The following is a 15118-nucleotide window of genomic DNA, read 5'->3' on the forward strand; positions in this document are numbered from 1 at the left end:
CACTGACGGGTGGAAGGGTACGACCGAGAGCACAACCCTCGGAGGAAAGAAGGGGGAAAAAAAGGAAAACAGCACATCGGTCTATTTTCTGCTCGTCTTATGACACCGTTGGTCGTCCTCGGTTACTCAGAGCCATAAAAGTGACCGAAAAAATCAGCGGATAAATACAGTTTAAAAGCGTAAAGCTCAGCATGTCCAGGCGCAAACTCGGCAGCAGACCACAACACCTGAGCGTCATCCAAGGTAAGCTGGAGAAAAAAACCACTTCTGCTGCTTTCCAGTGACGAAACAGGGCATTAGGGTGATTCACACGCTGGAATATTTCACTGACAGTAAGCAAGAAGTAAAAGAAATTGGCTTCCATTAACTTAATTAGCACATTAAAGCGTCCAGGAGTTGTCAGAAACTTGACACTTGGTAAACCGGGAGAGTAAAGCTGGCTAACCATGAGGTAAACCGTTGGTGTGGCACGTGCTGAGGGGGTATTTACTTTACAGCAGCAGTATGGCCAGCACTGTGCCAGTATTTGTCATTTTGGCTGGACAGTTTCTTCCAGTGGGAGACCCAACACAGCGTGGTAGCTTAGCCTACTTCCTTATTGCATCTTCCCCTCAGCCCATCGTCTTTTCTTCCCTCTGTCTTTGGAGGCTTGTGTCCATTCCTTTTTGTGTGCAGTACTTATATGCTACTTATTTATATGCACCGATATTGAATCTATGCCTCCTTTAAAGGGGAATCCCTCCATTGTGTGCAAAATGTCTGAATAATTCAGTCTTTAAGATGTAAACAGAGTCACTCAGAGTGGTTTGATGTGAAGTGCTTCACTGCAGAGAAACTTACAGGTTCAGATTTCTTTACAGTGGTGGTGACAGGAACCAGGGGTCGCACTGTCTGCAGCACAAATATAGCCGTTTTATTTACTGTCTAAAACCACCAGTGAACCTACACATGTCTTTAGAGTTATGTGTAACATTTATGATGGTAAAATAGACATAATGAGGACTATTTTGGCCTGCATGTATCTATGTGCTATGAATGAGGTGAATATAAATGGTTTGAAATACATTTCAAGCCAAAACATTATCAGCAATCTACCACAAAAGACATCAGGCAACATATTTATAATCATTTCAGCAAAGAACCTTCTGTGAGGAAGCTCTCAGAGGCATTAAACTCATCAGAGGTCTGGTTCCTATCACCACCACTGTGAACGATTCAACGAGTCTATTCTAAGTTAAGCTTTTCAGACCAAACTCTGAATGACTTTGCTGATGTTGCAATCATTTAATTATGTAGAAATATTAAGTTCTAGTGTAACAGGAGAAAAGACAGGAAAGGAGTTGCTCAAAAATTAAAGACTTTTCTCAAAATTTCCCAAACAAAATGGGTCACCTGAACAGGGTGAATCTCAAAATCTCAGATGGCCCCTTGCTACTTAAATAGGGCACTACATAAAGACTTCTACGGGCAAAAAAAGTCCACTGTACATCCATTTGGCGTTTAGCCCAGCTCAAGTCTAGACCTATAGTTTTTCAGATGTTGGTGATAAATGTTTCTCATAGCCAGGAAATAGGTTGGGTGTTTTTCTCTGTCTCCCCCACCAAAGTGAGGGCAGTTGTGCTGAGGTGGTTTTGAGAGGCCACAGCCGCGCCTTGTGCCTGCCTGTGCAACACAAACAGGAAAGGTGGCATTTTTTTGAGTGAGCGCTCGCCTCTCTGGGCACTGTCTGGACCTGCAGCGGCCTGGCCGGCCCGGCCCGGGCAGGTGCATCCAGTCCAGGTTGCTGGAGGTATGGAGTCGTGACCACAGCAGCCTGAAGGGCAAAGTTACTCATCTGTCTGACAGCTTGATCAAGAAACAGCATCCATTCACCAAATTATGGACATTTTTGTGATGGGCTGTGACGTTCAGGGCTGAAGTGGGCTAGCAACATGTGTAGGCTTGGTAAAGGTGCCAAAAAGTTAAGAATAATGATCTAGGTTGTACTGTCAGTGGAAGAAAGTATTTATCCCATTCAAGGCTGCTTCCAGAGTTGGGCAGAGGTGGTCAGTACCATTCCTATTGTTGGAAGGTGCTACAGATTGTCAGAAAAAAAGGTTTGTACTGTCAATAAATGGTACTGGCAGCATTCAGGGATGCTTCTCAGATTGGGCTGAGGTGGTGAGACATATTTCCTGTTTTGGATATCACAACAAAGGGTCAGAAAAAGTTTAGGAATAGTCTAGGTATATCTAGGTTGTACTGTCAGTGGAAAGAGCCCATTCAAGGCTGCATCAAGGTTGGGCTGAGATGGTCAGTCAAGTTTCTGGTCTTGCTAAACACCACAAAAGCTTTAAAATGCATCAGAATGGTGATCTACATTATACTGTCAGTGGATTAAACCGCTGATCCCTTAAAGCTCTGCTTCCAAAATTAGACTGAGGTGATCAGCCGCATTTCTAGTGTTTATATATACTCTAAAGAGTATATATATTCATTCAGGGCTTGGTCAACACATAGCATAAGTATAGTGATCCAGGGTGTACTTGATTCAAGCTTGGGCTGAGGAAGTCAGTTGCAGTTCTGGTGATGGAAAATAGCATTAAAGGTTAGAAAAAACTTCCAAGCTGTGCTGTCAGTGCATAGAATTGTTGATTCCATTCAGGACACATGCAACATTGGGCTGAAGTGGTCAGTCACCTTTGTAATCTTGGCAAACACCAGGGTGCTGATAAAACTATAAAAACAGTGATAAATTTACCAGATAATTATTAAGTTCAACTAACCATGGTTGCTGTTTGTAACTGCCAGCCCCTGTTCTAGTAAACCTCATTACTGTCTGTCTCTTCTCTTCTTATTTCATGCTTAATTGAGCTGATCGTCACTGTCCTGATTCTAACCGTGCTGCAGTTTGAACTCACATTGTTTTTGTGGGGTGCAAAAGCCACCTTTGCTGAATATCTGTAGATGTATCAGTGCGTTGGAGTGGTCGGCGAGCGTGTCGCCGGTGCACGCTGCAGCTACACTGAGCATTTCCTGTGTGAAGCAGGCCGAGTGGCAGAGACACAGGAAGTGGTCAGTATCTGCTGACCAGACAGTGGCTGACTGAGGGTGGCAGATGAGCCGGAGCCCAAAGCGCCTGCAGAGAAGCGAAAGTAACGCTTCATCAAACAGAGAGCGAGAGAGGAAAAAAAAAAAAAAAAAACAGGCCAGTTGAGTGCTGTTTGAAAGCCGGTTAGGTTGGTCAGTCAGAGAGCTTCAGGGGATGGAGTGTGATGTGACTGTGTGTAGCTGATGGTGATGGTAGTGTTACTCAGAATGAGAAGAAAGAAGTGACTTTTACACACAGCACAAAATGTACAAGATTTTTTCTCAAATTCAGATAATATATGTCTACATATCTCCATTCATTGTTATCAGGTCCACTTGCCATATAGGTACATTTTGTATATCTTCAGTTACAAATTGTAGTCCATCTGTTTCTCTGAATAACTTTACCCCCCAACCCCTGTAACTCTTTCATCCATGGTCAAGATGAATGGACCACCACTGAGCAAATCATTTTCAACATTGACACGGCAGGGCATGTTATGACGTTTTTCCACTGGCCAGTGCAGTGCGGTATGGTATCATTACTGATCCATGATCATACATTTTGTTGTCAATTCTACTGCCAGAGTAAATGTGTAAAGTTTCATTAGAAACCACTGATTGATCAAATGCAGTCGTCACAGACTTGTTACACAGTATAGCCACCTGGCCATCCTTTAAAAAAAAAAAAAAACACTAGCCAGGCAGAATCACTGTCTGTGGCATGAAACCAAATGCAGAATTAGAGGCAAGTCAAAGCTTCAATCCGCGCTATTGTTGCTGTTGTTGTTTGTGTTTACTGTTAACTCTTGATTTGCGTCAGAAATCATGGAAGGGAACTCCGCCTATGTTCACAGTTCTGTTGTAATGGAAAACAGAAACAGGTGCCTGACCAGGGGATGAATAGTTCTGGTTTCAGATTTGTAACCATACTGCGCTGTAATGTATTACCCAGTAAAAAAACACCATTAGATCAGACAACAGCGGTGTTCCAGGAGTTTTTAAACACTGTCCACTTGGAGTCCATTAGACACAACTACCAGTTTGTTCCATCTGTGTTCCTTGATAGCTCATTAGTTGCTGCACTGTTTGTATTAGTCATCCTCTAGTCCTTCATCAGTGGTCAGTTTGTGGCCGCAAAACACTGTTGGCTGGATATTTTTGGTTGGTGGGCTATTCTTAGTCCAGTAGTGATCATGATTTGTTTAAAAGAGGATTTGAGAACGGGACACTGCCAAAATAATGCCTAGTTCATGGTGGTCCTGTGGTGGTCCTGTCTGGAGTAAAAAGCTGCTAATAAATAATGCAGAGAAACAGGTGGAAGTTCACGTATATGGTAAGTAGACCTGATAAAGTGGATGTGTGTAGATACAAGGAGCTGTACTTAGTGAAGTGGCCAGTGAGTTTATGTGTATATTTTGTGCATACGGCATAACGGTGCATATATTCAGCTAATCACTGAAGAGGGAAATGAGAATGGTCCTTATGTCTTTACATGACTTTTTTCCCCTTAGAGGTGTTTACCTTAATGATTTTCCCTCTCTCTCCTTCCCTCTCAGATGCCCCAGAGGCCACTGTGACCCCCAGCTCCTCCCCCTCTCCGGACCACGCAGGTCTGCCCACAGTCGGTGGTAGTGACCTGTTGACCTGTGGCCAGTGTGGCCAGGCTTTTCCCTTGGCCCACATTCTCACCTTCATCCAGCACAAACAGGGAGGATGCAGCAGTGTCAGGACGGGTCCAGTAAGCCACACCCCTCAGTCTCCAGCCAATCGCACGCTCCGATGCAGCCCAGGCTCGCAGGTGGAGGCGGGCTACGTGGAGCTGACGAGGGTGACGGACAGGCGGTGGGAGGAAGAGCCAGGTGTGAAGGCGGAGGCTAATCGAGCAGGTGAGTGGGAGCTGGGCGCTAATTAGTGTCATTCTTTTATTGTCCTCTACTCGTTTAACGAACTTGCCCCAGTCCGTCTCATTACGCCACCGTTGCTGCGGCACGGAAGCCTTTTGTGAGTTAGAGACGGCACTAATTGTCTGGAAGGGACAGGCAGTTCAGTTACAGGCTTATACACGCACACATATATGTAAATGAACACACACTCATACACACCCTGGGGGGGTTAGGGAAAGGCACACCTGAGCATCTCCTTGGCTTATTCTCTGAGGTGAAATGTCCAGGTAAACACAGTATAGTCAGGCCATGCAACAACTCCCAAAGCACTTTATATACAAACACGCCACTACCAGTCAGCACTCAGAGAACCGGTTGGACTTTACATCAGTCTCAGCATTGCTTACGTTCTCTCTAGACCATAAATGAAAGTTATTCTTTTGCTGACCACAAACATCCACAGTAACATAGGTGTCTATACATTTGCATGAGACAAATAGTTTGAATTTTTAGCTTCTGCATACTGTCACCACCAGATGTTGGCCAACTTGTTTAGCACCTTCCAGTGAAAGAGATTCTTACCTTCTGTCCTGTTTGAGTCATGTAGTCCGATCACACAGTTTCATTCAAAAAATTCTGCTGGTTTTATTGGGCCACAAAGTGCAATTCTGCGAAGTCTTCTTCTAATTGAATGTTGCGCATGACCAATCTAAAAAAATATGCATGTTAGCAGTGGTTTAAAAAGGCCTGGGTACCTTAAAATAATTGGCACAATTAGGCCTGTCATAATCATGAAATATATAAATACAATATACGAAGGACATCTAAATAATTGTAATTTTTTTCTTCATTATATGCAACTATTAATGTACAAGCCTAAAGTGACCAAATGGGCTGTTGGGGATCTTGCTTTGTAGCTCTCGTCTGTAGACAATCACAGCTTGAGCTCAAATAAACAAGCATTAGTCTGACGGTGTTATAACACCAGTCAGGTGGGTGTTGAACTTGTGCTTTATAAAATCCAAAACGTCACAATAAATAGTTCTTCTTTCTTCTGTTTACATGAATTTGAATCAAACTGATAAACCATTCACATTGTGTTTATTGTTATGTAAACATATGGCAACTGTGGACAGCTTAAATAATTGTGATCAGGTGATTATCTAATAATTGTGACAGGCCTTTGCACAATATTTTCTTGTTTAAGAATTAGGATTATTGATTATTCTCCCCAGGAGAAAAACTTCAGAGTGAATCCACAGCTCTGTTACATTAAATAAATAAATAAAAGAAAGATAAAACGTGCTTTATGTCATTAAAAGTGGCAGTTTCCCTGGAATTCAGGTCTAGATACCTGTGGGAAGATTATATTTTCAGAATTTTACAATTCACTTGCCCCGGTGGTGCACTTAAATTGGTTAGAATGTTTTTTTCAGGCAGTATGTTACGCTCTGGGAAACCCATAGCATAGACAATGGGGCATTTGCTCGACTGTAGCTTCATTGCTTATTAACACACCATAATAATCCATTATTTCAACAGTTATAGGAAATAAAATAGTATTTGTAAATATTGCTACATTTTATTTAGCAAGTTGTTTCAAATTAAATTAACAACAAAAAATGTATCTGTGTTGGATCATATGAACACCTTGAGTCATCAGAAAGTTATCTTGAACACCTTGATTCATCAGAACGCCCACAGAAAGTTATCTGAGGCTGTGATTAGTTGAAATGCTCACAGCATGCAGTAAAAAAAAAAAAAACAATTGGTTATAGTCTCATTTGCATTTTGTAGTCTTCTGCAGTATTAGTACAGAAAAAGTCAATATCGCAATAATGATTAAGAAGCATTATATTGCGCAGCCTTAGCTTGTGCATGGATATGGCTGCGGGCTGTTGCGCTGCTTTGTTACAGTAATCTGGCGAGGTCACTAGATCTGTGCAGGTGCTGCTGTTAGTCTTTATTTGTCTGAACTACTGAAGTGTGACTTCAGCGTTTCCTCTCGACGCTTGGCGCCCCAGAAACGGCTGCCTGCAGCCCTTCTTCTAAAACAGAACCCAGAGCCGCTGTTACCTTCTCACAGCTAAGTGTTAAGCTAAACAAATATGACAGTTTATTAAAGGTGAAAAGTATTCATCGAGGGACCACGGTGGTTATGACTGATCATAATCTACAGCACACGCACATGTACACTCTGACGCGCACATGTTTGCACTTCCTTCCTTTGTGTGGAGCTCAAGGGACAGTCGCACTCTGTTTCCTTCTGTCCACATCGCTCTGCTCTGAGGGCTTCAGTCCCTCTTCTTTAATTCTACAAGCACATATATATGCGCATGTTGTGAGAGACATTGTTTATGAAAGGAAATCTTAAGCAGGAATGAGAGAGTAGTAGTATACGTCTGCAAGTTGCATGATCGAGGAGTATAATGCAAGAAATGGAATCATTTTAAATAGGTTTAGTGGGGCTGACTGATTATAGACAAAATTCTATATTGCATTATATCGCTGCATTGATATCCACAATATACAGCACCATTCAAAAGTTTGGAATCACTTGTCTTGATTGTCTTCTGTCCAGTTTATTGGGAGCACCAATAAGTTATTCAGTGATCAATAACATACCATAGTTTTCATATAATGTGGTTATCTGAATCAAGATTTGATCACCCTTTTTGAAATACAAGACATTCAGGGCTGGATTTCCCCAAAGCGTCTTTGTACATAGATGATTCTTTAGTGGTAGAGCGAGCATCACACCAAACACTGTCTCTACCAGTTAGGATGATCTCAACACTAAACTATGGATGTGAATTCATTCTCCGTGCACCACAGCTTTCTCCATTATATTTGAATCATCTGCTGCTCTGAACATCATTCTGGACACATGACTTTTTTTTTTTTTTCATTTTTTACAGCTTCCTACAAATGAAAAGTTGAAAACTGTGAAGCAACATAATAGCATAATTTCATACATGTATCTTGAATAAAACACTGATTTAACTTTAATGGCAGTGTAATGTACACTATTAAAAACACAGTCAGTGAATACTGGATGTGATATGGTTAAAGATTGGCCTTCATTGTTGGATGGACCACATTTGGTAGATCACTTGATTATTGTGAGGCAGTATTGATGAAACTCTCACAAATATGATATTTTCCAAATACGTCACTGTTTCATAGATATAATGATATTTAAGTCTGCGTTAATAAAGTAAATCAGCCCATGATTCCTGAGTACTTGTACTGAATGATGAAGGAATGTCACATAGTTGTGTGCAAAAGTTTGAACACTCCCACTTACATGATGCAATGGGAATAAGTTAATACACCCTCTACAGAGAACATACCAAACTATGTTTATGCAAATTGTAGTGCACAGTTTAGTCTAACATTTTAGACAAAAATAAAAGTACAGTGTAAAATGTGCCATAACTTTTAAACAGGCCACATTTTATGTTTTATTTCTTCCCAATATATTACATTCAGCAAATAAACAGTTACTTTTCACTAAAATGCGCAGAACTGTGTTGTCTGTTGAGGATGTGCTTGAACCATTTTCACTCAGATCAACAAAATATTCGACCGGGGCGCCCAAACTTTGCACATGACTGCAGTTTGTTTCATTTGGACTCTTCTGTCTAGTTTCTTTTTCATAGTTCACTACCATTCAAGTTCCGAGCCAAGTTCTGAATCACTCTTCAGAGTATTTGACAATATAAAACTGATTTCCTTGTAGATAAATTAATAAAAAGATTCTAATATATTGGTCCTGTGCAACTTGACTGGCTTCAAATAATGAATAGGAAACTATGAAGCTGTTATATCCAAAATACCTCATATTTTAAAAGTGCAAATCTCAAGGCAATTTCCAGTATGTTAATCTCAGCAAATAAATAGAAACTGTGCACTGAAATTTTCAGAGAAATGTCATATTTAATTGTTTTCTCTGTAGAGCATCTGTTAACTTGTTTTCACTTGGCAAATCAACAAAACAAAAACGTCTTCCAAACTTTTCCAAACAACTCGATGTACATGAAAAATCACAATTCTTGGTGCATCTCTAATTTGTATGGCAAGTGAGTACAAACTTTTGCACTGTAGTATACAGGACTGAGAATACTTTTCTGGTACCAACTAAATTACTTCAATACCACAGAGTACTGCAACATCCCTAGTCATTCAGTACTGAACTTCAGTACTTAAGTGGTCAGTTTTAGCATCCATAAGTCATACATGCTTGTTCCAAAATCTAGGCTGCTCATTTGCAGTCTGTAAGCATGTTATTAACATCAGTGCTCCTGGATTAGTCTGCAGTCTCAGACTGTCGTCCACTTCCAGCACCTAACACTCATTTCTGCTTTAAGCCATGGCCACATTGGTTTGTACTTCTAAAGAAGGTATCATTCAGGAATTGATATTTATTTTAAAGATATCCAGCCCTAGTATTGTATCAGTGTGGCAGTGTGAATATATGAATGTGTCTTTATCTGTCAATACAGATACTGCTGTTATGTGACACCACTACCTGCGTGTCATTGCTGTTGGAAATAAGCCTCATATCTCCAAAGTGGTAGCCTTATTGGAGAAGAAAAAAACTTTCTTAACCTGTAAAGGAAGTTAATGTGACGAGATTTTTTTCTAAGTAAAATTATGAAGTGCATTGTTTATCAGGAGTTTATCTGGAGTTTTCAGTTTATACAAAAAGATGCAAAAAGATAAAAAAAGACAAAAGTGGAGATAGAGCGATGATATGGGTGTAGACATATCACCCAGCGCTGCCCTTGATTCATGAAAGCAGCAAAAGAACCTCAGAGGGAGCGTCTGAGGGTTGATCCTTAGTGTTCACTGCACACTGTATCAAATATTTAGTGATCAGTTAGACGGCTGATTTGCGTCCTGGAGCCTTTTGTGAGGTCCATATTGCCCAGGCCAGCATAACATAACAACATGGTAACATAATTGGCAAAAGATATAGAGCAGTTTACAGAGAGATTAGGACTCGAGTCAGTTTAAGTTGGAGAGTGTCAGTGATGGCGCACATGAGAGTGAGTACAGGGTAGCGTGAGTGAGCGGATGGGTGAGGGACAGTAGTTGTCTCATTTGCTCTTTCACTCTGAGTCACCCTGCGAAAATTCAGTTACCCCGCAGCAGTGAAGTGTCCCTCGGTTAAGTGTAAGTGTTTGATTTTTCTTCCCTTTTTTTCTTTTTTAACATTCACCTGTGTTAAAGTCACCAGTAGTATGTGATGGATTGCTCCATCACTCAGACAATGCAATGATACCTTATCTCCTCCATTCTTGCACTCTTCATTATTCTTCCATCTTTTTCTTCCACTCCCTCCCTCTCTCCCTCCTTCTCCTTTTCTCCACTCCCGAGGGAGAGAAGATTCTGCCTGCTGCTCGTTAGAGCTCCCAGCCAATCTGCATTTTTAATTAGCAGTTATTGCTTCTGCTTAATATGCAAGTGCTACCCTGGGCCAAATGGGAATCCTTACAAAAAAAAAAGTGTGCGGGAGAGGAAGAAAGAAAGAGGGGGTAGCGAAAGAGAAAGAGACGGGTTGGGTATTGTGTTTCACTCCAGGACCTCGAGACAAAAGCCCCCCCTCAACCTCCGCACCCCCACCCCAACCTCCTCCACCCGGGGGAGAGATTTGGAGGCAGAAGGGGGTACGTACAGAGAATCTGAAGGTGCATTCATAGGGGTGATGATATTACAGTGTTGTTTCGCGACATGTAGGCCTTCTTTCCTTTGCTCTTTGTTCCTAAGTTGAACTTATTTCCACCATTTCTCCCCCTCCCATCGCTCCTCCTTTTAACCTCCTTCCCCGAGGCTCAAAGGCACTTCTTCTCCTTTAAGAAGTGCTCCTCTCCAGGCCTCGAGCCTTAGACGGAGGGGGAAAAGGCAGAGACACTTTTTAATCTTCTATTCCTTCACCCCCCCCTCCAACCACCACCATCTCCCCCCAATAAAATACAGAAGGATTTTGACTTGAGGAGACATGAAAGAGGCTTATACCATTCAGCCCCTGAGCCCTTTGGCAGAAAGAAATGAAATGAAACGCGTTCTCCCTTCAGTTTTTCGGGATCCTATTTCCTCATTTTGATTTATGCAGAGAGGCCCCATTTATCAAGGAGGCTGACTCAGGCCTAATTTGCATAAAGCCTTCATTTCCCCCGTTCCGCTAATTAGCAATTTGCCGCTTAATTGGTGAGTGGCTCTCAGAAAAAGAGAGACAAAACTCGCCATATTTGAAAAATGTCTTCGGTCCTTCTTCGGCTGTTTGTTTTGTGGCTTCTGCCTTTGTCCTTCTCTTTACTCTTGTGGACACACCTAGCAGCCGCGACCCAGACAAGGTTACCGATGTGTTTTCTTTCGAGGGGCGCTGTCTTTCCTTCACTTCACAGTTCCAGCCCCTTAAGAGCCAGCTTTCTCACCTTTCCTTCAGCATGTGATTGGCAAAGATTACATGTAGTGCTGATTTCCTGTCAAACATCGTCGCCTCACAGTGTGCAGGTCCACAAGGCTTTATTAGCCCTCCAACTGCAGTTTGCCCTACTTTTGCGTTTTCCGTTTAACCTGTTTTTTGCCCTCCACAAATGAACTGGCTTGACGTTCTATGAATTATAGGCCGCCTCATTCTGGTGTCCTTTCATTTTCATGCTGCCACGATCCTGCGAACAGTCTTGCTGGTTATCTCTGAGCGTTTTCACACATGACCTCAGGCACTGAGGGATATTATTTCCTTACTGGACTAGCCATGCCTGTTCGGGTGGCCCCTGCTTTGCATTTTGCTTTGTCATTCTCTTTCATAGTACCTGTATGCTCTTGTCATGGTGTATGTGTGTGTGGGGGGGTGTTGAAAGAGAGCCATGTTGACGCTTTGTTTTGTTGGCCCACTGTAGATGGTCACCTTGTCTTTCCTCAGATTCAACTATGTGTCTGTTCAGTACAGTCTAATTAGGCCCTTGGTCCTGCATTATTCTTTTTTTCCTCCTTGCTTTTCTTTACACCACATAGTCATAATAAATTTAACATGTCCATTTTCCAAACTCTGTATCATTTACAATTGAACAGCTGTTTTTGTTACTGTGACTTGAGACCGAATTATATAAATGATCTCTGTTCTGATTGACTGCCCTGCATTCAAATAGTGGTCCGAGATGAGACACTCCTTATAAAATCAGTATGAATGGGCGGGGCTTAATTGCTGTAGACGGGAGGCTGATATACAGTGGCATGCAAAAATTTTACTACCTTTTCTCAAATCAATGAAAAATGTAAAATTGATGAGTGAAAACAAATTCATATCCTCTGCAAAGAACATAATTAACATGGCATTTTTCTGCAAAGTTTGGTGCACAATTTCTATTTGTTTAACATGCTGGGAAAAAGTAAAACATAAAATATATTAAATGTGACAGTTAACACAGGCCAAAGTTTTACATATGACTATTTTGGTTTTTGTGACCTCAAAAAAAAAAAAAGTGAGGAAAACCTGGTTTTCCATGATACAGGTGCTTTAATGTTTCCCTAATGCTAAAACCGACATACATTTTCATGTAAACCTAAACTTTATCACTAATCCTGGTTCTAATTATAACTCTTACACCTTGTTGATACATTTGTGGAGCTATCAAAATGAAGTGTTAGTCATGTTGTTATGACCTGTGTGTTGTCAAGGTACTGGTAAAATAATTCTCTCACTCTCTAATCCTGTCTTTCTCTCTGTCTTTGTTTCTTTCTGATCCAGATGAGCCATCCAGTTTCACCTGCCAGGTATGTGAACGTGTGTTGCCCACCGCATGGGCTCTCCTCCAGCATGCCCAGCACAAGCATTCCCTGAACCTCTATCAAGTGGAGAGCAGTCATGCCCCGAATGTCTCAAAACCAACAGCTACAATGGATATTCGTCACTTGGGTGCCACTCTGGCCTCTGCCTTCAATTCCACTTCAAAACGGTTACCTCGTTCCAATCAGCCTGCCCGCCCCCATCAGCCCTCTGCACCTTCTCCGGCGGGGCCGGACCTGCAGGGCCTGAACTTCTCCTTGTGTCTACAGCGGCTGGCGGAGGTCAGCTGCAGTAGTGGAGGGGTCGTTCCCTCCCCGTCGCAATCTCCCCCTGCGGCTTCACCTTTCCCTCATTCCACACCCTCTCTCCTGGGGACCTTCTCCTGTGAGGTTTGTGGCCAAAGCTTCCAGTCTCTCCGCAGCCTGTCTGCTCATCGCCGTACGCATGCCTGCGAGAGGCCTTACCACTGTGGCATGTGCCAGCTCACTTTCTCACAGAGTGGTGAACTGGCGCGCCATATGAGGAGCCACCGGCGAGCCCCCACTATGGACGAGGTCGAAAACGGGCAGACCTCGTTATCCCAGGCGCCTGGAGATGGTTCCACTGCTAGTTTGGGGAATCACGGGGCTGAGCTTGATCTCAGCAAGTATCCAGCAGCAGGTACAAGCTTAATGCTGCTGTCTTCTCAGTCTGGAGCTGCTGGCCGTGGCTTGCCAAGGTTCTACCAGCCTCAGGTGGAAGCCGGACAGGATGAAGAAGTACAGGGTGAGCCCCAGCAACCTTCGCCTTATTCTAGTCCATCTGAGGGCTCCCTGGAGAGTGGAGAGACTGGCGGCAGCGGAGAGAGCGGCATTGCCAGTGGCAACTGCACCCCAAAGCGGCCAGAACGTGAGAACGAGAGAGAAGTGGAGGCGGAAGCAGTAGACCTGGTCCAGGAGTGGCAACAGGACCACGAGAGAAGGCAGGTCAGCAGTGGAGCAGGCAGAAAGAAAAGAGAAGAAGCCTGTGAGTTTTGTGGAAAGAGGTTTCGCAACAGTAGCAACCTGACGGTGCACCGGCGGAGCCACACTGGAGAAAGGCCATACCGGTGCGGCCTTTGCAGCTACGCCTGCGCCCAGAGCAGCAAACTCACCCGCCACATGAAAACACATGGTGCCCGTGGCTCCAGAGCGCCTTTTCAGTGCCAGCTGTGCTCTGTGCCCTTCACTGTGTATGCCACGCTGGAGAAGCACCTGAAGAAAGTACATGGAGTTAACCAGGCCACTGCTGGGGTTTATAGCCACAGTCCTCCAGTTAACTACGCCAACCTCACCGTCAAACTAGAAGACGATCCTGCCAGCAATCACTCAGAAGCTCCAGTCCAAGGCCTCACAGAGGCAAACATGGACATGTATGAGAATCTGAAAGAGGAAGACTCCGAAATGAGGCTTGACAGTGCTGCATCACCCACTCCTGAGGACTGCAGTGGAAAGGCAGATTTGAGCCTGGCTCCGAACACTGCCTGAGCTAAGACGAATCTCCATAAGGCTGCTTGGATCTGATTCTACTTGGCAATCAATATCTGAGCTCCACCAGACTGAAAGATAGGGGCCATGCTAAATGATCAAATATTCTATATTTGAATGAAAAACCAAGTGCCTGCACATTAACTACTGTGATCATTCTTGTACGGATTTGAGGACTGAGACTTATGTCAGTGCTTTTATGTCTCGTGTTACAGTTCTGCTGTGGGACTGTGAAGGCTTATGAGCCTGAGGACATGGGACAGAGTCACATGACCATTCATAGATACAGGCATGGATGCCAGGCAACCATCCTGGAATATCATCGACTAGGGATGAACAAGAGCACCTGCAATGGACGTGATTCTTGGTGGTATTCAGAATGAGATTCTACCTCCCAAGGGGGAGATCTTCTGTCACTCTACATGAGACCCATCAGCGGTTCATCATTTGTAAAGAGTTCTTCAGTTCTTCTTGAGTTGTTGGAAGAAATCATACAGATAGTAAAGGAGTGCATGGATATCTGCCATGCAAGGAGGTTTGCGTAATGCTTCCTTTCTTCAAAATCTCTCACAGGGTTGTACAACTATGAATTTTTGAGATTATACTCTGAATTTTTTTTTTTTTTTTTTTTTTTTTTTTTTTTTTTTTTATAAACCTAGAGATAGGCTTAACTTGTGTCCTGAAAAGAGGAACCGAATTTTGTGCGCATTTGATACTGTCTATAAACAATACACAGTGTGGTTATGTGGCAGTGAACATTTAAAGGGGAATTCCACCGATTTTTTTTTTTCTGCATAATTCAGTTGTTGAGATGTAAACAAACTCATTCAGAGTGGATTAATATGAAATGGTTCATTGTACAT

At 42.9% G+C, this 15118-nt stretch overlaps 1 protein-coding gene across 1 annotated transcript; it reads left to right on the forward strand.

Annotated features, from left to right (window-relative positions):
• The first annotated feature begins 15 nt into the window (after positions 1 to 15).
• Positions 16 to 14854, forward strand: znf296 (zinc finger protein 296). The gene is made up of 3 exons (XM_017707991.2): positions 16 to 243; positions 4629 to 4958; positions 12712 to 14854. The coding sequence occupies exons 1-3, from the start codon at positions 192 to 194 to the stop codon at positions 14253 to 14255; spliced, it is 1926 nt and encodes a 641-aa protein (XP_017563480.1). The 5' UTR covers positions 16 to 191; the 3' UTR covers positions 14256 to 14854.
• The last annotated feature ends 264 nt before the right edge of the window (positions 14855 to 15118 follow it).

This window comes from Pygocentrus nattereri, chromosome 7 (assembly GCF_015220715.1).
Source record: "Pygocentrus nattereri isolate fPygNat1 chromosome 7, fPygNat1.pri, whole genome shotgun sequence".
Taxonomy (NCBI): Eukaryota; Metazoa; Chordata; class Actinopteri; order Characiformes; family Serrasalmidae; genus Pygocentrus; species Pygocentrus nattereri.